This window comes from Cnephaeus nilssonii, assembly GCF_951640355.1.
Source record: "Cnephaeus nilssonii genome assembly, chromosome: 5".
In the NCBI taxonomy this organism is placed as follows: Eukaryota; Metazoa; Chordata; class Mammalia; order Chiroptera; family Vespertilionidae; genus Cnephaeus; species Cnephaeus nilssonii.
The window spans coordinates 75,069,386-75,093,303 of NC_137076.1; the positions used below are offsets into that span (position 1 = coordinate 75,069,386).

Here is a 23,918-nt window from a genome sequence, read left to right on the forward strand (position 1 = left end):
GAGGTCCGTTTACGACTGAACCCCTAAGAGGCTCCTTTCTTCCATAATTTCATGGTTTGTTTGGAAAACTGCCCGGCTATGACATTGTATCATCTGGGATAATACAGCCCTGGCGTGGTGAGTGACTGCTGAAAGGCAATGTCTTCTCGAACAGAACAGCGTAGGGAGATAAAGCGTGAATTCAAAACCAAGTCAGGAAAATAATTTAAAAAGCGCCAACTAGTACACAAATAGGAACCCGTGTCACAAGACAACTTTTAAAACACTATAAGCAGTGAAAGTTACAGAGAATCCCACCCACTATCTTGGTATTCGCGGGCGGTCTTTGGGGCTGAGAACAACTATGACTCTAATTTTGCCACCAGAAGAAAGAGATACCACATCCTATATCCTCTGAACCCCCGATTTTCGGCAAGAGACCCTGCTTGGGACTTCCGGAGAGCTGGTGCCCAGGCTGCAAAGCCCAGCTGAGGCAACGATTCGGAGTTCAGTTTTGATTTCTCACATGCTAATGATCCCTAAATGATGTGATATTTGAGTTCACAAGGCACCCCATTGACATGGCCACTGGTACCAGAAGTTCTCTTGTAAATGGGGCTGAGATGGTTGCAGAGTGGCAAGGCCCTGTGTCCCCACGGGGTGTGAACGCCGCCCCCTCCCCGTAAGGACTTCTGGAGACAGATAAAACCCTAGAGAAGGAAGTCATAGCTTCTCTTTGTAAAGTCTGGCAGGACTAGAGAATGGAACAGATGATTTTAGAATTTTTATTTGCAGGGGAGGGGGGGGGAAGATGTTTCTAAGTTTCCTGTATTAATAACGCCCTGGTGATTTGGGACAAAAGATATATGATCATCAAGGAGCTCCAGATGGTATTAAATACTGCCCTGCCATCGTGGGGGCAGCACTGTGGGAAGTTGTCCTTTACACCCCCCTTTCTTCCGAGACACCCCCACCCCCACCTGCCAGGCCTGGAGCTGACCCCGAGCCTGAGGCTGGGAAGGCTTCTCCGTGGGGCCCGACCCACGGGCCAGGCCTGCAGGAAGGGCGTCTCCGGGACAGCGTCAGGCCGACTCAGTGCCTTCCACACCCGCTTTCCAACTACCACAGGCCACCTGGGCCCAGACACGTTGCCAAGCCCTGCTGGGCAGAGCCTTGCTGCTGCCTCTGAGGACCCTGCACAGTTTATGCATCGCCCTGCTCTAGGCCTGAGGCCGCACTGGATTAGATGCAGGATGACAACAGGTGTCATTGATACCAACACCTGTAACTGCCCACACATGTTCAGTGGTTTCTGGGAGCATCTCATGTACTTTTCTCCACAGCGTAGGCGGGTACTGCTGGGAGCCTTGAATTTACATCTGAGAAAAGGCCCAGAGAGGTGGCGTGATGCACCCAAGACCACACAGCTGGGGCGTGGCAGAGCTGAGCTGCAACCTCTGGGGGCCTCGCAAGTCCTGCTCCCCACTGACAGGGACCTTCCGGCCAGTGGCCCTCCATACTGCCTGGGTGGGGACTCACGAAATCTGTGCAAAACTCAACACATCAGGAGGATTTTGTGGGTAAAGTCAATCAGCATGAAACAGAACCCGAATCTGCTCGCCCCGCACCCCATCCCTCCTGGGTTTTGTGGTGGCTGTGTTTCCCTCGCGTGACATGAGAAATGCTGTTTGAATAACCGATGGGGAGGGAGGCTGTGCATACTCTGAGGCAGAAATGAAAACCTTCAGGAAGATGCCATATTGGAAACTGGAGAACGGAACATCAGTCTATAAAATTCAACACGGCCAATACAGCCAGAGCAGCCGGTCAAGTGTTTCAGAGCTCACCGCTGCTGGGGACTCCGCAGGCTCGCGGCCGGGCAGTGCTCCCGGACCAGGGACATTTTTCTTGGGCTCATTTTGGCCTCATTTCCATAACGTGCCTCATGATTTCTGGAGCACCTCAGCATTAGCGTCATAAGCACAGCCATGAAAGTGCCCAAGACCGTTCCCATCAGGGATAAACTTGGCTTTCCAGAGCCCAAGTGCTCCCGGGCTCCCTGCTGCCACAGCCCACGGCCGTGAGTGCAAGTGGCATGGGCAAAAGCTGCAGGAACCACAGACCTGTGCTCCACTGCTGAAACACGCCTGTCACACTGTGTACCATGTACCATGTACCATTCATTGGGGCCACATCAACACAAGAATTTGCATTCTAACTCTCACACCTTCCGGCATCTGTGAGCCACTGAGTGCCTCCTTGGTGCGAGGCACTGTGCCAGGTGCTGAGAATGGATCAGGTGTGAAGAGCCCTAGGCCCTGCCCGAGGCTCTATCCCTCCAGCGGTAACTGCCACTGCCCTTCTCTTCTGACTCAACCCCAGCACGGAGCACGGACCCCTTGGCCTCGACTCCACAGACATGTTCTGATGTCCACTCAGGGCCTCCCTGTCTTGCTCAGGGTGTTCTGGCCAGGCCAGGCCAGGCATGAAGTGCTGTTCCACTAGCGACTACTCCAGGCCACAGTTCGAGAGCCTGACATGCTGAGACTCACTGTGCTGGTGTCCACCTGGACACATGCTATGCACAGATGGTCCTGATTCATGAGACTCTGTCCAGGGGGTACGTGCAGGCCCTATCAGCACCCCGATGTGAGTGAGAGGCCTGGGCACCACCTCGTGGCCTGGTTCCTCTGTGTCCCATGGCAGCCAGGGCACCACTGGGCCTCCCTGGATCCTGCTCTTCGAGGGCAGGTGGCCACAACAGAACCTGTATCTCCAAAATGCCACCGCTGCCACGCTGCGAAGGCCCCAGCCTTCCTCTTTCTCTATTGCCTTTACACTTGAACCTATAAACTCAGCGCACCGGGTCAGTGGTCAGAAGGGCATTAGAAGAACCACCCCCAAAGCCCAAACCATAGGGGCACGAAGCCACCTTCCTACCTTTCAGGAAACAGTCCTTGCTGTGGGCGATGACGATCTTCTTCTCCAGCAGGCAGGCGGCGCGGTAGAGCTCACAGTGGTTTTCATAAAACCTCCCGTCGGAGCCGCACACGGGAACGTAGCTGGGTTTGCAGGCCTCCAGGCACCGGCATTGGGGCTCCCCCGTCTCCCGGCTGAGCGTGCACCTGCTCCCGCGGCCGCACAGCTTCTTTCCGCAGGAGGACCGCAGCCCGTCGTAGTTGGAGAGCCCTGCCAGGCATACAAACACAGAGGTCAGCTGCAGGCACTCGGGTGGGGTCCTTGGCGGCTCTTTCAAGTCCTGGCAAGCAGAGGCTCCGTTTGCCTGTGAGGCCGGGGCCTGGGGGCTCGGGTGCCCGAGGGAGTCCCTTCCCTCCAACAGGAGGTGGCTGTGGGTGCCAAGAGCAGTGTCCTGGAGTGGAGAGCCCGGTTTTTATGGCTCACACCCAACATCTCAGACATGAGCCCTGCCCATCTGGAAGGGAGAGGTAGACGGGGCTACATGGAGGTGCAAAGTGCCCATGGGCCCTGCTGACCGACAGCAGGAGGCTTCCTGAGAGGTGCAGAGGCTTGAGTCAAGCTCCCGTAACACACTGCAGGGAGGAGACCTGAGGTGAGGAGGAGCTTTGTGCAGGGGCCGCGGAGTGGGTCTGTAAAGGGGAGCAGGTGTGGTTCCAGGGGACTGAGAGAGCCAGGCAGAGGAATTTCGGTCCCATATGCTAGACCCTGGGGAACCGCTGTGGAATCTAGGGAGGAAGTGGAGAGTGAGGAGGAAGTGGAGTCAGGATGGGGCGGGAGGGCAGTCAGGGCAGGGAGGCCAGAGCTCCCCGGACGCGCGTCATCCGCCCTGGCGGCAGCAGCCTTTCTCCACGGCCTAGTCCCCCCCAGCACAGTGCTGTAGCCCGGCAAGAAGGCTGAGAACCTGCACCCAACACATGCCCATGCTGATCTCAGGCAGTGGTGCCCAGAGCTCAGAGGGCCAAGCGGGCAGGAGGAGGGGAGACTGGCTCGTGCTGAACCGGGTCCACTTAGTGAAAGGCCAGCAAGCGTCTCCCACAGCGTCACCCACGGCCACAGGAGCCCAGGAAACCGGCTGACTGCACGTGGCATTGATGGCCACAGATAGGAAGTGAGAATTATAAAGGAATATCAAATTAAAACATGAATGCAGGTTTCATGGCCACAGAAGTTTTGCTTTTAAGTTTTAATGAAACCTTCAAAATACTCCGCAAAACAGAATGGCCCTGGCACTCAAGCCCGCACTTCCAGCCTCAGCTCCCATCCCATGGGCTAAAATTGTCTACGGGGGAAAAAAAGAACCTTCCTTTTCTTGTTTTTGGTTAAGCCTGCTTTTCATCATTATAGATTTGAAAGGAAAAGAATCAGTTATCAGTAGATTAAGTGCTTGATTCAATAACTCATTTAAATTCCTCCGGCCTTGGCAAGCTAAGAAATATTGACTTTTTCTTGAATCATAATAAACTAGAAGGTCAAAATATCTCCGAGCAGTGTAAAAGTGCGGATCCTACGCGGGCGCGGGAATGTCCTTTGCCCACTCTGCTAATTGCTCGCGTGTCACCGTGGCCTTCAGCCGCCGCAGTGCACAGCTTCCTGTCAAGGCTGACGGGCAGAGGGAGGGTGGCTCTGGGCTGGAGGCCCCCACCCCCGTGCTTGTGGCTGCTTTGCCACAAAGTGTGTTTGATGAGCCTGATTCCTGGAAAATGGGTTACCCCGGAAAGCGCTGGCGGCTACTAGAAGAAACTAACAGCTGTGCAAAGGTCAGCATTTCTTTCTTCCTCCACACAGCGCCAGGACTCAGCGCATTGCCATTGCATCGCCGTCTTAATAAGCTGCCGTGTGTGATGGGAAGGGCACCCACTAATTGCTCCATTTGGAAAAAAACCAGAGTCAAGGTTTCCAAGTCCGTGGTCTCTTTTGCTTCCGCTGTGCTGCCCACCCCTAATCAGCTCTAACTCACACCCGGGGTCCCTTTCCTGCCATCTCATGTCCAAGTGCCCTCTCTGAATCCTCCTGCCCCATCGTGTCTGCCGCACTCTCTGGCCTCAGGAGACCCCGCAGGGCTGGGCCTTTGTCCTCACATGGCCCCGGTACACTCAGGTTTTAAGAAACACAACAGTTTTAAAAGCTGATCTCCTTCACGCAGATGTTGCTATTGCTCAAACCCCAGGCCAGAGGCTGAGATGGCGAGAGGGTGGGGAGGGTCACCCAGGCAGTGACCTTTTGAGGGGTGCATCTCCCCTGGCCTCCTCCAAGGGGGCAGGAGGGAAGCTGGAAGGATGGCGGCACAAAGGGGACAGGTGTCCTTGAAGGTGGGCCTTCTGGGGCAAGCACAGGGAGGGACTTCAGAGACCACCAAAGCCAGCTCGCTCTGGACAGGGAGAACCCCTCTCCTGACCCTTTCTCCTTAGAATCACCCGCAGGCGTAACCGCAGTGAACGCCGCGGAAGAGCAGCGTTGCGTGTGGTGCTGCCAATGCCCACGTGTGATTCGCCCACGTTTGAGGCCCTCGTGTTCAGAAAACGTGCCCGCCGGGGCTCGTGGAAGTGGTCAAAACACTCAGGTTCTCTCTGACGTGGGATCAGCTGTCAGCAAACAATTGATTCCTAATATTTGCAATTAAGGTAAAAGTAGCTTTAAAGCCTTGCCCCTTCACTTCACTTCCCGGCCGGCAGACAACAGGCCTGCGCCAAGCTAGGAACACCCGCCTGGGATCCCATCTGCCACAGAGACGCCAACAAGCCGCGGCTTCCTCATTAAACAAGCCCCCGTCACCACTGCCTCCTTGTTACTAAAACAGGATGAATGCCCACTCTACCAGGATGACGATAAAACAGTAGTGGGAAAGGTAACGGAGTGAGACCTCCCGCAACTATCCCAGTGTTGGCGAGCACAACCATGATGCATGCAAAAGACATAACCTGTTTAATTTGTAGTCACCAAGGAAGTCGTTTACCCAGGTCAGAAACGGATCATCGTACCAAAAAGCTGCTTTTCAACACTGATTAAATTTAATGAACATGATCAGAAATGGGAATTGTTACACAAAAGTTATGACAGGAGGAGAAACAAGCCCATTTGTACCAGTCAGCGCTAAAGACTTCCTCTGTGGTTCAGGTAAGGATTCTCCATTTGAGCATCACAGACCTGGGACTGCCAACTCCGAGCGCAGGCAGAGGCGGTGGAGGTTAGCCACGTCCAGGTCACGTCTGTGCGATCCCAGTGGCGGGACCACACACAGGTAGGGGGTCCTATCCCTTCACCCAAGCAGGAAGCCTCTCTCACCACTGAGTGCACCCGAGCACAGACAATTTGTAACCGGTTCCTTGGCACAGAGTAAACCTATGCAAGATCCCCTCTCAGGGACTGTGTGCTGAATTGCACATGCGAGGAGGCCCATCACTTTCCACTTTGGGATGCTAAATCGCCTGCAAGCATGTTGGCCAGTGCATCATCTCTGTCTGAGAACTTGTCCTCGCCTTGACTTCTGAGGAGAGCCCTCCCCTTATATGGCCTTGGGAGGTCCCCACTCCAGGTCTCCTCAGCAGTACTGCCTGGGCCTCCTCCTGCAGGCCCTCAGACCCCAGCAGAGGACTGCCTCACACCCCCCCCGTACCCCCCCCCCCCCCATGCCATAAAGCCACAGTGAGGTGACTTCTTGGCTCTAAGGTGGCCGCATACTCAGCAAGGCCCAATGCAGGTGAGAACGGTGGGACGTGGATGCAGAGGCATGCGCAGCGCCCAGAGCCAGCCACCGTCCGCGCTGCCCGTCCTGAACCCCAGCCTGGCACAGCACCAGGCTCCACCTTCTGCAGACAGAAGGCACTTGCACAAGAACCACGTGCCCACCATCAGCAGACACAGCTGGATTACAGGCTTTCCTTTCTGTGCATCATATACACTCAGCAGGGGCTGTAGCCCATAGCCTGGGTCAGCGTCAGGTTTTTTAAAGACCCAAAGCTGAGGACCTGCCTTTCGAAGAGCAGTGTGTCTACAGAGGTGTGTAGACATGTGGGGTGTGCCATCCGGGAGCTGCAGGTAATGGTCTCAGCACCCCCCTTCCCTGCCCTCCCAAGATGACTTATGCTCTCAGACATGCTCAGGGTGGTCCTCAGACAGAATATGTGGTCAACTTCAACTCCCTCATTGCAGAGACCACCCAAGTGCCTGGGACGTGGCGGCAGAATTTGGGTTTGTGTGAGAGCCAGGCGGAGACCCACAAGCCAGTCAGTGTAGCTTCTATGCCCATGTGGATGGGTGGTGACAATGAGGCACTTCAGGAGGGCCTGCCTGACAGCTCTCCATCCACGACTCATCCGACATATATTTTGGAGCCCCGCCTATGTGCCAGACCCGACTCTAGGTGCTGGGACCCAAAGCAGACGGGGGCATTGTCCTCAGGACACTTCCATGGCAGCGTAGGATCACAGAGTGTGAAGAGGAAAACAAGTAAATAAAGACATGTGGGTTGTGATAAATGCCAGGAAGGAGATAAACAGGCGGCTGAGTGGACCAGCGCTCATCTGAAGGTCAGGGAAGCCTCGTGGAAGAGGTGAGATTTGGCCTGAGACCTGAAAGTGAGGGGTAGAGCCTGGGAACGGGAGAGTGGAGCAGCCTGGGGCCCTGGAGCCCATGGGCAGAGCCAGGGGTTGGCCCAGGAAGAGGCCTGGCCCACACAGTCCTGTTCAGAGCAGACCCTGCCCGGCTGACCCAGTCTGCAGGGAGCCGTGACTGCAGAGGCAAAGTTACCACCTTGCCTCACTGTACCCTTGGGAAAGTGGGGTGACTCTGGTTCCCTGGACGCCTTTCTTGGCCCCTGGGAACTGAGTGTTGCGGGGAGGTCCTGTCTCTAGTCCTGGCTGGGAAGGCCAGTCCTCAGACACTCCCGTAAGTCACAAGGCTCTTGGCACCTCCCAGGCTGCAGGGGGGAGGAGAGCAGCCCTCCTGGGCTCTCACCCCTGGTCACCTTGGTGGGAACCTTCACACCCTCTGGGTGCCCTGGGTGCTGGGGCTGCTTCAGGCCCAATCTGCCCTGTAAAGTCTCACTCACACTCAAGTATTAGGAAGAAAATATGTAGTTCCTCCCAGGGGAAGTGCATTCCTAGCACCCAGCCAGAGATGGCAAAGCTTACAGTAACTGCTGTGCACGGAGGCATGTCAGGCCAAGCATCATGCCAACACTTAGATGCATTTGTGGGCTCATCTGATCTTCATTTATAGCTCTGGGAAGTAAACACACCTCACTCTGAGGCATGCATACATGCCCATTTTACAGATTAAGAACTATGAGTTAAGAAGTGACTTGCTTATGGTCAGACAGCAAGTAGGCTGTAGATGTGTAGAGTCTAGATTTGAATCAGTCTCACTCCAAATTGCTCAGACTTGGGATCATCTGCTCAGCCGGGGACAGGGTCCCTGCCTGAAGGAACTCATGCCAGGAGGGTCCAGATGCCCATAGTTTGAGAGTCTCCAATTGTGTGCTTCATGAAAGCAGAATTTTGACGAGCTCTGAAAGTCCTGACCAAATTCTCCAACATCAGCACGCCTGGCTATCGGATCTCTGCTCTCACACACCTCGAGAATGTGCAGCTGGGAGGCCAATTAAGCTACTTCTCAGGGCTGGAGGTGTACAGTGTGACAGGAGGAAGCTGTGCTTGGATCTTTGAACATCCCAGACCCAAACCCACTCCTTGTCATGCACAGACACCTGGCCACCTGCCCTCCATTATCATGTCTCTCAGCTTCAGTGTCTCCCTGCCCCTCCCCTACCTTTTCCCCTGAAATTGTTCGGTGACTGCTGGGCAGATGTGGTATCTTCCCGGTGACCACAGAGCAGAGCCCAGACCAAGGCAATCGTGTGCTTCACCAAAGCAGAATTTTGGCCAGCTCTGAAAGTCCTGACCAAGTTCTCCAGTGCCCAAAGCTTAACAGAAACACACGGTTACCCATCGCCGGCGGGAACGTAACCTGTCTTGTGCATTGCTCACAGGTCCTAAACTGCAGGCTGACACACTGGCTTCCAAATTAACCACCAAGCCAGAGTTAGAGGTGCCTGGAATGTCGGGAGGGAAGGAAGCCCTTTCACCTGAGGGTGGGCTCTCAGTTCTGCCTCAGGAGTCTGTACCCAACCAACTCTGGATCAATGGGAGCACAGACGAGGCTCCTGCAGGCGGCGGACTCCCTGGGCAGGGCTTTTGGAGGCGGTGATTTCTGACTGCAGGCGAATACAAGTGCCAAATCCTATCTAATAAAGAGGGGATATGCAAATCGACTGTTACACCATCACAAAGGTGGTGGTGCCCGTAGCCACAAGATGGTGGTGCCCAGGCCCCTCAGCCCCGCCAGAGTCCCCCAGTCCTTTCAGCCCAGCTGGGGGTGGGTGGTGGGCAGGTGCACAGTGTGGCCGGACCTGCCCTCAGCTCCCCAACCACCCAGGGTCACCCAAGGCTCAGGTAACCAGTGTCGGCCAAGGCTTGCGCTGCTGGCAGTGGCAGCAGCAGAGGTGTGATGGGGGCATCACCTTCCCCTGATTGCCGGGTCACCTCCTGCCCCTGAGGGCTCCCGGACTGTGAGAGGGGGCAGGCTGGGCTGAGGGACCCCCCGCTCCAGTGCATGAATTTTTCATGCACCGGGCCTCTAGAATACACATAAATACTTAAAATCACGACTCTCAGGGAAATATAAAGTGAGCCTGAGTTAAAGATTTAGACTCGTTAATGAGGGGACGGGCAGGAGAAGTGAAGGAGATCTATGGGGGTGGAGGAGGTGGTTAGATGAGACACATAATTGGTTAATGACCTACAGGGCAAGAAATCCATAACCTTTGGGGTCATTTTTCTATCAGAAAGAAAGAGTTTGCGCCTTTACTGGAAACAAATCTACAAGTTAATGTGTAACTGCATAGTCTGGGCCTTTAATCAGCAGTAAGCTGATTGAACAAAGCCCCTAGCCCAGACAGTACATGATCCTTGGTGGGTCTGTGCAGCGATGCTCCAGTATGACACTGGGAGCACTCGCCACACCAACCCTTTGCCTTATTCCCAAGTTTCAGATAATTTCCCCAGTACACAAAGTGCCTACCGTGACACGTGGCACCTGAGTGGGCTGCCAAGGACTGTCATCCTTTCCCTTACCCGGGGCGCCCCCTTCCTTTGGAGCCCCCAGCTGAGTACAAAAAGACCCCAGAAGGGAGGCAATGAGGCCCCAAACACCAAGCTCAGCTTTGCTGAGACGGATAAGAACTCTCATGTGTCAGAGGCACATGGTGGAGTTGGCCTGTGCGTGAGCGGATGACGCAGGACTGCATCACCATCATGCGAGCTGCGTCAGAACTCCTCCAGGGCTCGGGCCCGCGCAACTGGGTTTCAAGTAACAGTCAGTTAAACCTCAGAACGGACCCTGGCCCTCATTAGCTTTATGACCCAGGCAAGTCCCCTACCCTCTTTCCTCTCGAATTGAAAATGAGAAGATCAATGGTTTGCTGCTTACAAGATTGTTTTGAGGATGAAACAAGAGAATTCATGTCAGGAGCTGGTACACAGTAAGTGCTCAGTGGGTGCTGGGTTGACTACCTAGGACTGAAAGCTAAGAAGCCATTTGGTTTTACTGATGCGCGTATACACCGTGGGTGGGTCCGTGTTCAAGCCTGACTTAATGAGAAGGTGAGCATGTGTACACTGGAAGCATGGGCTGGTTTTAAAAGGCAGACTTGAAATAGCACGCTTCAGAACATCTCAAGGAAATGCTTCCCTTGCAAGTTTCCCACTTCAGGCACTGCTTGACCGGGTAGACTCTGCCCAGCTTCTGAGTTGAGGGCGTCTGAAAGGGACCAGAACTGACCCGTAGCCCAAACTCCGCAGGTTCCACTGGACACCTCGGGTGGTGCCAGGCAGTGAGCGGGGCCCTGAGCTGCCCGGTGAGCCAGGGCTCGGTTTCACAGGCCGCCCACACACGGCCTCCCCGTCCCACAGATGCCTCGGGCCCACTTACACAGTCAGGTCTGGTGTTTCTCTTCCTTCTGGTGCCCTTGGCTCTGCTGTGCCATTTTCCCCTCCACGCTGTGTGATGACAGTACTGCCACCTGACACAGGACTTCTAGAGCTTTCTCCCCAAGGCCTCCCAGAGGCATTCTCCACTTAATCCGAGCTCCCAGGCTGATCGCCTGGAGGTTTCCCTGCCTGCTGGCCAGCACTCGGCACTTGTCACCACAAAGCTCCGTTGGCTCCTCAGACAGAACAGCAGGCCCTGGGGCAGGGCCCGCAGCAGCCCGACCTCACAGGCACTCCGGGCTCGGAGCCGCGGACAGGTGGTCTCTGCGGTTTTAGGACAAGGACCAGGTTCTACTTCCTACGTTCAGAGCTCAGCACAGGGCCTGGCACAGAGCAGGCTGCGGAAGATGCCGGGTGAAAGTGAATCTGGGGAAGACACTGCAGAGACCCCAGATTGAAGGCTGGGGGTCTGAGTAATCAGAAATGAATGGTTTTAAAGAAACAGGCAGGGTGACGTGCTGAGCAGTAAGGGTGGAGGTTGTGGAAAGCATTGGGTGAGAGACCACAGACCAGGGTTCTACCTGGTCTCACTCACATGTGAGCCTCCATTTCCTCATCAGACATGAGGGGGTTGCATAGAGATTCCTTGAGTTGGAAAAATAACCTCACACCTGTGAGTTTAGGATGTATATAAAAGCCTGTGCTCTAATTGGCATGCCTTCTGGTTAGAATATAATGACAATAATCTCTTCTGTTCCTTTTTACCTGTATTTGCTCTATTAGGTTATCTCACTGGCTTCTTTTATTTATTATTGTTTTTGGTAATCCTCACCTAAGGATATTTTTCCATTGAGTTTTAGAGAGAGTGGAAAGAAGGGGGCGGGACAGAGAGGGAGAGACATGGATGTGAGAGAGATACATCGATTGGTTGCCTCCCACGTGCCCCCAACTGGGGCCGGGGATCGAGCCTGCAACTGAGACACGTGCTCTTGATCAGAATCAAACCCGGGACCCTTCAGTCCGAGGCCGATGCTCTATCCACTGCGCCCAACCCGCTAGGGCCTCACTGACTTCTGACAGGTTATTTCTGAGACTTCCTTGGGAAGAAAAGCTGCATAAAAATGGGAAGCACAATAGGATTGTTGCCTCCGGGAGAGTGTCTCTTACAAAATGGTTTTGTTTTAGAGCACTTCCTCCAAACACATTCCTATCCCCGAGCTCCTGTTCTTTGCCTAAAGCCTCTTCAGTCTGCATCTGTCTTCTCCTCTGTCACCAGAGCCCTCATTTTTCCTCCCGGCACCAAGCTCCCTTGTCACTTTCGCTCCGCAGGGCTCCCTGCCTCTCCTGCTTCGAGCTGAGGGCCAGATGTTGCTCTCTCAATGGGTCTTCACTCTCCCGCTGATGCCTCATTACGTGGGTTCTTTCCTGCTTCTCCACCAACTAATGATTCCAGGCCACGACACCTCGGGCTGCCTCCAATTATTTCCAGGCTTATTGTGGAGACACTCAGGGTAAGCACGGTGACGCTCCCCGCACTTTCTACTCTAGACTTGCAAGCACTGAGGGGATGCGCCCCCCTTCCAGGCTGCTTTACCTGCTGCACAAGGGCTGCCCCGAGGTCAACACCGCAGGCCCCTTGTCTCAGATTGTCTCACAACCAGAGACAATAACACGCTCTTTTTGATTATTCTTTTAACGAAGAAAAGACAGAGCTCAATTATAATATCTAATGGTAGCAGAGAAAAATTTAGCATTTTTTAACCAGAAGGGTGTCAATTTCTCCTCTCCATGATCTCCCCTTATCTCTCAGTGAGATTAGCAGCCATAAAAATATGCACTGGAGAATATCAAAACAAAGCTTAGTCACAGTATCAAGCGGATAATTTCATTTTTTCTCTTCTCTTCTCGGCTCCCGCCCTCTGGCTCGCCTGAGCCAAATCGCTCTGAGGCCTCTGGCAGGCGGGCCCCAGGCTCAGGGAGGCTGGCTTTCCTGGGTGGGCTGTGCCTGCTCGACCTCTGAGACCAGGAGAGCGCGTGCTGACCAGGCAGTAGGAGGCTTTTTCCAAGTGTCTCCGTAGGGGCCTGGCAACCTGTCTACTCCCAGACAGAGGCCCCCCTCTCAGGCACCACCTGTGGGACCTCTACTTCCTCCTGTTACTTCAGTGTCTGAACGTGAGCCCCAGCGAGCAGGCAGTAGAAAATAACCATCTACTCAAGGGGGCCCAGCCTCGGGAGAGGGAAGAATGACCAGAATTGGAGCTGCTGCAGGAGGAGGATGACAACATCAACAGAGACAACTAAGTATCAAAACTCTAGAAGTGAGTGTAGCGAAAAGAGGGTTTCTGCCTGCTGGCGTGGCTCAAGAGGTCACGGTTGGATTTCTGGTGAGGGCACATGCCCAGGTTGCAGGCTCAATCCCCAGCAGAGGGCGCGTGGGAGGCAGCTGATCAATGATTCTCTCATCATTGATGTTTCTCTCTCTTCCTCTCTTTTCCTCTCTGAAATCAATTAAAAAAAAAATATATATTTTTAAAAAGTGTTCCCAAGAAAACCATGCATTTGAACCAAAAATAAAACAAAGGAACTTAAGGAGACAATGGTCCCTTTTGAGGGTCACATTAGTGGCCTCCAAGATTAAGCAGAGGACATATATCAAAACCCAGAGCCAAAACAGAAAAACAAAGCACTAAAGTACAGTAGTCATTCCAAATGAAAGCATTAAGGAAAAAGGAAAGATGGAAAACTCCTTAAATATGTCATTGTAAATGGCCAACCACTGTTTTAATGAAAGTAGGAGCCAGACAGGGATATCTGTCCTCACCATTTTTTATTTGAAAAGGAAGGATAATAACACACGAAAATGAAATAATCAGTAAAAATTCAGAGAAGGCAAGTAGCAACTACCTCTTTTTACTAGTTGTGTATCTGTATACTTAGAACACCAAGAGACTAGTGAAAAATGTTAAAATTGGAAGAGAATTATGATGAAGTGATGGACAGATGATAAATATGCCAAAATTAATCATTCTTCTCTTCATTAGCAATAAACATTTCGAAATGGAAAAGGTAAAATATTCCACTCATAATAATGGCAAAAACCATAAAATATTTATGAATAAATTTAACAAGGAAGCCACAGGACTGATATGAAAAAGACTATAAAACCTTATTGAAGGTCATAAAATAAGACTTGAACAAATGCAAAGACACTTCTTACCTTGGGTGGGAAGATGCTACCATAAATTTATAAATCAAAGGAAATCCTTTTGGAATTGGATAAAATGACCTTAAGAATATCATTTAGAAGAGTAAGTGCCCCAGTTAACCAAGACAAATAAGAGGGAGAATAGTGAAGGGAGATGTGTCATACCAGACATCTGAACATCAGACCAGGAAGCTGCTGTGTTCACGTCAATGCGGTATTGACCTAGAAATAGACAAGTCAATGTAAACCTGACAGGACAAAAGAGAGGACTCAGAAACAAATCCCACTACATATGAAAATTTGATGTATGACAAGAGTGACCACTGCATTGGGAAAATGAGTCATTTGATAAATGACTAGCTATCCACCTGGCATTAAATGACATTGAAACCCCATTTCACACCACATAAACATAAAATTCAAATAACTATCAATTATTCTTGTTAAATAATGAGTAGCTATAAAACAATATTATACACTTTGTGGACAGCATCAGCATTGTGGTACAAGGAACAACTATGGACTCACGCAGTTCCCATTTAAAGAAAAAGAACCATTTTATTAGTTTTGAAATGTTCCTGTTTCCAATTCCATTCCCTCATTTCCACTCAGAGGTAACCACTATCCCGAATTTTGTGTTTATTATTCATTTGCTTTTCTTTGCAGTTTTAGCTCATCTTTGTATTTCTTCACAATATATAGCTTGGTTTACATGTTTTTGAACATGAGATAAATATGAAGGAATCATACTGTTTGTATGGAGACTTACTTCATTTGCTCTTACACTGTTGTGTTTCATCCGCATCATTGTGTGTACCTGTGATTCATTCATTTTCACCTACAGTGCCCATTGTGTGCACATATTATTAGTATTTATTTGGTTTACATTAAATTGTTTATTGCCTTTTCCTATGGTTCTCTTTCTTTCGTTTCCTTATTCTGAATACTTCATCTTTTTTTCTATTCATGACCCTGCCATTGTAGATATAACCCTTTGGGGTCCCAGGTCTCTATGGGGAGTGGGGAAAGTTTTCCAAATACTTCCACCTTCAGGGGGCTTTGGCACTTGGCCTTGGGATCCTGGATCACGCAGGGCATGCAACCCAAAGCGGAAGCTCACCCAGCTGGACAAAAGGCCTCAAGGTCAAGACAGCTTCACCGTCACTTTACTCCTCTGGGTTCCCGATTTCACTTGCTTTTTAAGCCTCTGAAGTATTTAGTATTTTTCTTACTAGCACATCAATGCTTAAAAGGATTTAAAACATATTTATCTGCCATGTTGCCAGAGGCAGGAGTCAGATGATGACTTTAAAAAAATCAGTCCAACAATTAAAAAGCACTTTGAGATAAATACAGGGATATTATCTTCAACACACCACCACTCGGCCCTTGGTGAGTGGCTGAGAATAGTTCCTGCGACAGGGGAGACTCTGGAAGGGCGGGGTCAGGGCAAGGTCACCTATCTTAATTTCCCTGCGTGTGTAAAGCAAATTTAAACTCCTCTATCACCAGGAAGTTAAACCATAAAGAGAAGCCTATGAACGGGGTGCCATGGAGAAAAGAAAGAAAAGGACAGGTGCCACTAATTACCTGTGCTCCTGCCTGCCACCCCCAAACCCAGAGTGGGGGCCTCTCAGGAACAGTGCTTTCCTGAAGGCGGCTAGGGACAAACGCCAGGTCAGCGGCCGGCCCCTTTTGTTCCACTTCCAATAAGAGAAATAAAAAAGACCGAGTAGAGTTTGAAGCACCTTCTAGCCAGCAATGCCTTGCTTCAGGCAGGCCCCACACAGTGTGGGTCCAACCAATAATGTCATCTGATCTCTAGCTGATTTGGGTCAGAACAAGCTGTTGGTGACCGGTCCTGCACTCCTGAGGCAGCAGCATCAGAAAGTGGGGCTTTCCTCTCATGGACATATTTCTTCCTAAACCCCAGGCAGAAGTCATTCTGTAGTCAGTATTGGCTCAATCGGACTTAGAGTGGCAATATGAGACAACATTAAAAAGAAAAGAAATCCTTCTAAGCAGGTCATATGAACCAAAACAAATTTATCTTTGATTCGTGACAATAAGCAGACTTATTACCACAACCCTAAACAGGTCAGAATGACATCTACTCTTTTATTCCAAGCAGAGAATAACAATATTTTTTTTTTAATCTTCAAAAAAGTCACAGTTAAGAGGAAGGCCACAGAGCACGGTGGCGGCAAAATGGGGGTCAGGCCTCACAAGGAAGGGGACCAAAGGGATGGTGGCCCAGTTGGTTCTGGTAGGCAGCCGAGTTGGGTGATGGCACCGTGGGATTAGGACCCACACAGGAAGGTGGCTGAGTGCGGCAGCAGCCCCGTGGGGTGAGGAGATGATTTATGTATGGGGGAATCTAGCAACAAATAAATATATTGAGGAAAGTAGGAGCCAGTTTTCTCACTGAAGAAGAGAGTTACAGACATGCAAACAGGGGAAGCAAGAGCAAATTCCATGGTTGCTTGGACTGGCACTGGAGGTATTGATGTGAGCGCGTGCTTCTCAAGAGCCATGTGTGTGCATGTGCATGTGCATATATATGTGTCTTACATCTCTTCTCTGAGAGGATCTGAGAGCAGCAAAACCCCAGTAACAAGGAGCACATTTAATTCTCATGTCTTGGTTTCTAAATGCAATTGACCACTATAAGGGAACCAACGCTTTTTGAAGAAATGGCTTATTCCAGGGATGAGGCAGGGAAAGCATAAGAATCGTCCTGAACATCTTGCTGGGCCAGGAAGCAAGGAAGCACCTCAAGTCACGGGACATGCCGAAAGGACACAGAAGCCAGTTGGAAGAAGTGCCCATTGGCCAAACCTGGGAGATTGGAGCGTAAAAATAAGCAATGATAGTACTTGATAATATCCTATCACATAAACACAAATCCACACGGATTTTTAAAGAGTGAGCAAATAAATAGGAAAAGTAAAAAACTCTTTCTTATAGAATGTCAACTAATAAATGTAGAAGAAATGATGGAACTAGAAAAATTTCATTTGGCCATCATGATGTACCAATTAACTCAGGAATAAAAATATCAACAAATAGTAAAATTAGTGGGTGAAAGTCAGAAGAATAACAGGATATTTACATGATTTCAAAGTATCTCAGCATAAAACTTGTTAATATTAAAGAAAAATAACAACTTTACGGAGAAGAAAGCAAGCAGATATCACTGTGCTCGTGATCAAAGCTAACACTACCAGTGATGGGACAAGTTGACATCAATTCCTAACTTGATGGGATGCAGGGAGGAAAGCTCGGCATAACTTCAGTTACATTCTTGCCCCAAACTCATAACCTCAGTGTAGTCATGAGGAAACATCAGACCAACCCAAATGGAGAGACATTATTAAACAACTGGCCTATCATCTTTAAGACGTTAAGAATATGGGGGCAGGGAAGGACTGAAGAACTGCTGTGAATTGACGCTGGCTGAGGAGAGATGGCAAATAAGTGCAATGGGCGACCTGGCTTACATTCTCTTTCTATAGAGACATTCTGAGGACAGTTTGCAAAACTGGAATGGAGTCCTTGGGTGAAGGCTATATCATAATTCATTTACTATTCTTGCAATTTTCCAGTAATATGGAAAATATTGGAAAAACAAAACAAAACATGACACCTAAAATTTCATAGGCAGATTTCTACTTCTAGCTAGGATACCGAGGTTTGCAACAGACTGTTGCTCCCAAGATAACATCAAGAAAACACCAGAAAAACTAAAATTCATATCTTTAACCGTTATGGGATAGTAATAAAGAAATACATATACAAGTGAACCAAATTCAGAGGACGAGCCTTTAATAGGGCTGAAATATAAAATATCTGAAATACAGGGTTTCTTAAATGGTCTTTAGTAAGAATGAGAGCTGACGGGACATAGCAGGAAACAGGATCAAAGAGTTCAAAGACACGTCAATAATAAAAAAGGCCCAGATTGAAGCACAGAGGAGAAAATAATAATAATAATAATAATAATAATAATAATAATAAAGAAGAGAACATTAAAGAGCTGTGGGATGATCTGAATATGACTAACATGCTTGTAATTGGAGTCTGAGAAGGAAAGGAGTAAAAGAACAGGGCAGAAGAAATACACAAAAAGATGCTGGCTAAAAATTTACAAAGCTGATGAAAGACATCAACTCAATATCGCAGAAGGTCAGTGACTTCAAGTAAATACACAGAAAATCACAAAGGCAAACCGCCATCAAACTACTGAAAACCAAAGAAAACAAGAAAATGTAAAAAGCAGCCAGAGGGAAAAAAAAAGGTACATCTGCTTTAAGGAAACCAACAATCAGAATAATGTTTCACTTCTCATAAGAAAAAAATGGAAGTAAAGAGACAATGAACTAAACTTCCACTTCAATAAGAAAGAAAAAGAAGAGAAAATACCAAAGAGAAGTAGCAGGAAGAAAAAGTTAATAGAAGAAATAACCAAAGCAGAAAACACTCCCATATGAGTGTTCTGGTTCCCCCAGATCCTTGCCAACACTTGCTATGGTCAGCCTTTTAAATTTTAGCCATTCTAACAGGTGTGTCGTGGCATATCACTGTGGTTTTAATCTGTATTTCCTAAGGATGTGGAGCATCTTGTTATTTGCCATCCATAAGTATTCATCCGAGGAAAATGAAAGCCTATGCCCACAAAAGGACATGTACAAAACTATTCATAGGAGCTTCGTTCATAATAGTCCCCAAGTGGAAACAAACTTAATGTGCATCAACGGGAATAACTGGCAAACTGCGACACAGTCATACGGTGAAGCACCCCTCAGCAGAGAGGAGCAGACGGTTCACCAGCCACGCAGAAGTGCTGCGTGGAGTGGAAGAAGCCAGACACAAGAGCCTTTCCTGTGTCGTGTATAGTTGCACTCACCAGAAGTTCAAGAATAGCTAAAACTAACCTATGGTGACGGGCACAGAGACTGCCTGTGTGTGGGAGGGAGGACCGGAAAGGCACTTGAGGTCATTTTCTAGGCTGATGGAATGCTTTAGGTCTTGATTTCAGTGATGGTTATGCATTTGTCAAAAATCATTGACAAAGATTACTATTTGGTTATGCATTTGTCAAAAATCATTGACAAAGATTACTATTACTATGTCATTGCATGCAGATTATATGTCAATTAAAAATATTCACATGCCAGTTTTACTTTTTTTCCCCCAAGACAACACTTGAGATTAAATGATCAATGAAAACTTAAGAAATCTTCTCTATTCCTCAGGGATTTTACCTAGTAATCCAGGGCTTGCCACCGTACGCTAGGTACTGTGTGTGCCAGGGAGCGGGGAGGGTTTGGTGCGGCCCTCGACAGGGCTCCTGTGCCGACTCCCGGGTGGAATTGGATGATGTCATGTGATGGTGCCACCACAGCAGCGACAGCAGAGAAAATGAGGGCCTGGCAGTGACTCAGGGCTGCTCATGCCTCAGAGGCGCTTCCGAAGCCAAAGAGGGTCGCAGCAACCCTGGCTGTCCCTCAGCTCTGCAACTACAACCAGCGCTGGCCTCACGGGCACGTGACTGGTATAATCTCTCCCCCCTACACCCCGCCCCCCGTCCCGTTCCCCCATACCCCCATACACACACACTCAGAGGGACCCTGTGCTTAGGAATGAAAGCTCTGAGGTTGTTGTCTTGAAAGTCTTAATAATTACTTTTGAGTTTGTGTTTTGTAAGGGGAATCTGATGGGAGAGTGGAGGGTGTGCCTGGGGCTTGGTGCCTTGGCTGTGTCCTGACTCACGCAGCCTCATCCCCTCCCAGGATGGCTCTCTGCTGCCTGCTTCCCACTCACTGGGCCCTGGCTGGCCTCCCCTACTCACCCTGCTGCTGCCCTCCACTGGGAGAGGCAGCTCAGCTGCATTCTGTTGTTGCCTTCCACCCCTGCCAGGGGCCTGGGTGGGGGTGTGGGCAGAGTAATATTTGTACCCCCGCACCACCAGGCATCTGAGGGTAGGGCATGATGGCGGCTGTTCCTGCCCCAGGCTGACGGCACCATGGTGCAAATACTGAGGGGGTCCTCGCTCATCCAGTCTGAACGCCTCCTGGTGCAGGGGTTTTTCAAGCTCCCAGGGAGCCCCGCCTACAGTGGGGTGGGGCAGTGGGCCCATGGAGGGTGAGACTAACTTCCATGCCACTGTGAGGGGTCCTACGTTTTCGTTTTGCCATGGGCCCTACACATTCTGTAGCCGGCCCTGAACTCCCTGCCTGCTGCGTGACTCCAGGCCAGACGGCTGTGTGCGCAGGATGCCCAGTTTCCCAGTTTGCCCAGCTCTCCATCGGCCCTGTTGGCAGCCTCCCATGGCCCTGATGTGGGCGATGATGGGATGGCAGGGGGGGCCTGGAAGCAGAGACATTTCCGACACCTTATCCATTCTCTTCAGAAACGACCCCTAAGTGCTGCTCTGGGGGATCACAGTGAGCCTTTCTGGCCACCTTTCAGGACACAAATCTGGGGAGAAGCGGACAGCACATTGGGTGGGCATTAGTTTCATTCATTCATTCACTCAAATGCCAATGGAGCACTATTGTGCGCCAGACCCTACTCCATGTACTGGAGATACAGCAGTGGACAAAATACACAAGAATCCCTGCCCTCATGGAGCTTAAATCCGAGTGGAAGAGATGGACAGGAAGTGATCAAAGACTCGAAGAAAAGAAGCTGGGAAAGTGGATGAGGAATGAAGGGGTGAAGGTGACTTAGAAAAGGTGGTCAGGGAAGGCCTCTTGGAGGAGGTGACCTTTCAGCAAGGACATCCATGAAGTGAAGGATCAAGCCAGAGAGGATCTGAGGACCAACCAAATGCCAAGTCCCTGCAGTGGGAACCAATCCGGTGTTTTCAGGAAGAACAGGAAGCGTGACTGGCATGAAGGAGAGAGATCGGGAGGCGAGGTGGGCAGCCTGTGGGCCCTGTGGGAGCTCTGACTGCACCCTAAGTGTGAAGACAAGCAGCGGGATGCCCCTGAGCAGGACAGTTATATGACACTAGAAGCCCGGTGCACGAAATTCGTGCCCGGCGGGGGGTTGTCCCTCAGCCCAGCCTGTACCCTCTCCAATCTGGGATTCCTGGAGGGATGTCCGACTGACCGTTTAAACGGGCAGTCGGACATCCCTCTCACAATCCAGGACTGCTGGCTCCCAACTGCTTGCCTGCCTGCCTTCCTGATTGCCCCTAACCGCTTCTGCCTGCCAGCCTGATCACCCCCTAACCACTCCGCTGCCAGCCTGGTTGATGCTTAACTGCTCCCCTGCCAGCCTGTTTGCCCCCAACTTCCCTCCTCTGCCAGCCTGGTCATCCCTAACTGCCCTCTCCTGCAGGGTTGATCACCTCCAACTGCCCTCCCTTGCAAGCCTGGTCCCTCCCAACTGCCCTCCCTTGCAGGCCGGGTGCCTCCCAACTGCCCTCTCCTGCTGGCCATCTTGCAGTGGCCATCTTGTGTCCACATGGGGCAGGATCTTTGACCACATGGGGGCAGCTATATTGTGTGTTGCAGTGATGATCAATCTGTATATTACTCTTTTATTAGATAGGATAGAGGCCTGGTGCACGGGTGGGGGCCAGCTGGTTTGCCCTGAAGGGTGTCACAGATAAGGGTGGGGGTTCCCTTGGGGTGTGGGGCGGCCTGAGCGAGGGGCCTGTGGTGGTTTGCAGGCCGGCCACGCCTCCTGGCAACCCAAGGGGAGGCCCTGGTATCTGGAATTTATTTTCCTTCTACAATTGAAACTTTGTAGCCTGGGGCGGCAGCCATTTCTGTGGCAGTTAATTCACCTTCTACAATTGAAACTTTGTAGCCTTAAGCGGGTGAGCCCAGCCAGGGTATGCGGAAAGCTTTGCTTCCCCTGTTGCCGCCGGCAACCCTGGCCTGCTCTCTCAAGCTCCATTCTGCCGCCATTTGTTTGAATTTGTTTACCTTCTATAATTGAAACTTTGTAGCTTGAGTGGAGGCTTAGGCCTGCAACGGCTATGGAAAGCTTGGCTTCCTCTGTTACCTAGGAAACCTTGCTCTCTGTGGCTGCAGCCATTTTGGATTGGGGTTAATTTGCATACTCACCCTGATTGGCTGGTGGGCATGGCTTGGCTGGTGGGCGTGGCTTATGCAGCGGAGTGATGGTTAATTTGCATATTGCCATTTTATTAGAGAGGATGATTTATGTTTTTAAAATGGATTCTGGCTTCTGGGTGGCGAAAGAAGCAGGGAGACCAGTGTAGGAAGCTATTGGAATCACCGAAGCCTGCCATGCTGGTGGTCTGACCGGTAGGACTGGGTGGTGGGTGTGGAGGAGTGGAGGGATTAATGTGCTATGTTAGGCAGGGCTTGCTGATATAGCCCACGATGAGGTGAGGGAAAGATGGGTCAGGAATGAGCTTATTATTCACCTAGATGGGGAGAATCGGGGATGATCAGGTCTGGGCGAATAAATCAGATTTGTTCCTACCACAGTAAGACTGAGATGCCTATTGAGTGTCCACGTGGAGAAAACCGAGGGCAGCTGTCGGTATGAGCCTGGAGTTCAGGAGAGAGGTGCGGGCTGGAGGCAGAGATTTGCAAGATTGTAAAGTCACGGGATTAGCGACATCTCCCAGGGAGTGAGTATAGATGGAGAAGAGAGTGTTATCCTAAAAAGCCATTCTTAGACAATTCTCAAATGTGGCAATTTGTGAAATTTAACAATTCTACCGCTGCATGAGGAAATCTGTGTTTGATTTGGAAGTGACATGTGTAATGAGGTCACTCAGCCTACTTTTGAAGAAACTCTTGACAAATTTCTTTTCTTTTTGTTCTCCGAGCTTCAAGCCCCCGGGACCGAGGGGATGGTCCCAGTGCCCAGGCTCCTGGCCTGGCGCTCTGAGAGCAGGAGCTCAAGTGAACAGGGGTGGAGCCGAGCTGCGTGGGCGCCCCCCCGCCCCCACCTGGCTCCAGCTGTGGTCTCCTTTTACAGCTGCTGTGTGGGGACAATGAAGGAGAAAGAAAAGGTCCCCTGGCATTTCTGCCACCACAGGCTGGAGCTGGCACACTGGCTTTGTTCTCGAACTTCACAAATTAATGTGACTTGTTTGCTGGCTGCGTCTGGATTCCTGTTTGACGACTCAGCACTGCTCACCTCCTGGGAGGCAGAGGCAGCAGGGACCTGCATTCCTTTACCTCAGCAGAAGCGTCAGTCCTAAGCCCACCCAGGTGACACCTCCTGCTGTCTTGCTTGCATTTTAGGAGCTGGGACATGCACACCTTCCTCCCCGCTGGGATGCCCCCTCCTGCTACCCCAGGTGACCCCACATCCCTGCTAAGGTACTCCACACAGTGGTCCCTGCAGGGGAGATGTCCTGGGACCTCAGAGCAGGGGAGCTCCCGATTCTGCTGCAACACAAGCAGCTAAGTCCCTGCCGCATGCAAACAGGAGCTTACAAAGATCTGTGATGGGAGGGAGGGAGGTGGTGGTGATGGGGAAAGAGGGAGGTGAAGGGAGAGACCGAGTGGGGAGTGGAATGGGAAGGTGGGGTGGGATGGGGGATGGGGAATAGAAGAGATGATGTGTTGTGACAGTGGTGAAGGTGGCGGGGTGATGGTGGCGATGCAAAGGGGGTGAGCATGGCGGTGAGGGAGGGTGTGGTGGCGGGGATAAAGGTGGTTAGAGACACAGCCAATTTCCTTCTCCTCCAAGAAAAAGTCCATCCCAGTGACTCAGACAGAGCCATGGGACCCTGCAGAGGGCAGGAAGAAGACAGATATGACTGAGTAGAA

General features: G+C 50.8%; 1 protein-coding gene across 1 annotated transcript in view; it reads right to left on the reverse strand.

The window, feature by feature from the left end:
- The window catches only part of FSTL4 (follistatin like 4), a gene marked incomplete at its 3' end in the record, with an annotated part of 324,199 nt that overhangs the window by 158,602 nt on the left and 141,679 nt on the right, over positions 1–23,918 (reverse strand). The window contains exon 4 of the mRNA XM_079773030.1: positions 2,920–3,168. Within this exon, the coding sequence (XP_079629156.1) occupies positions 2,920–3,168 (249 nt within the window). The remainder of the gene's footprint in view (positions 1–2,919; positions 3,169–23,918) is intronic.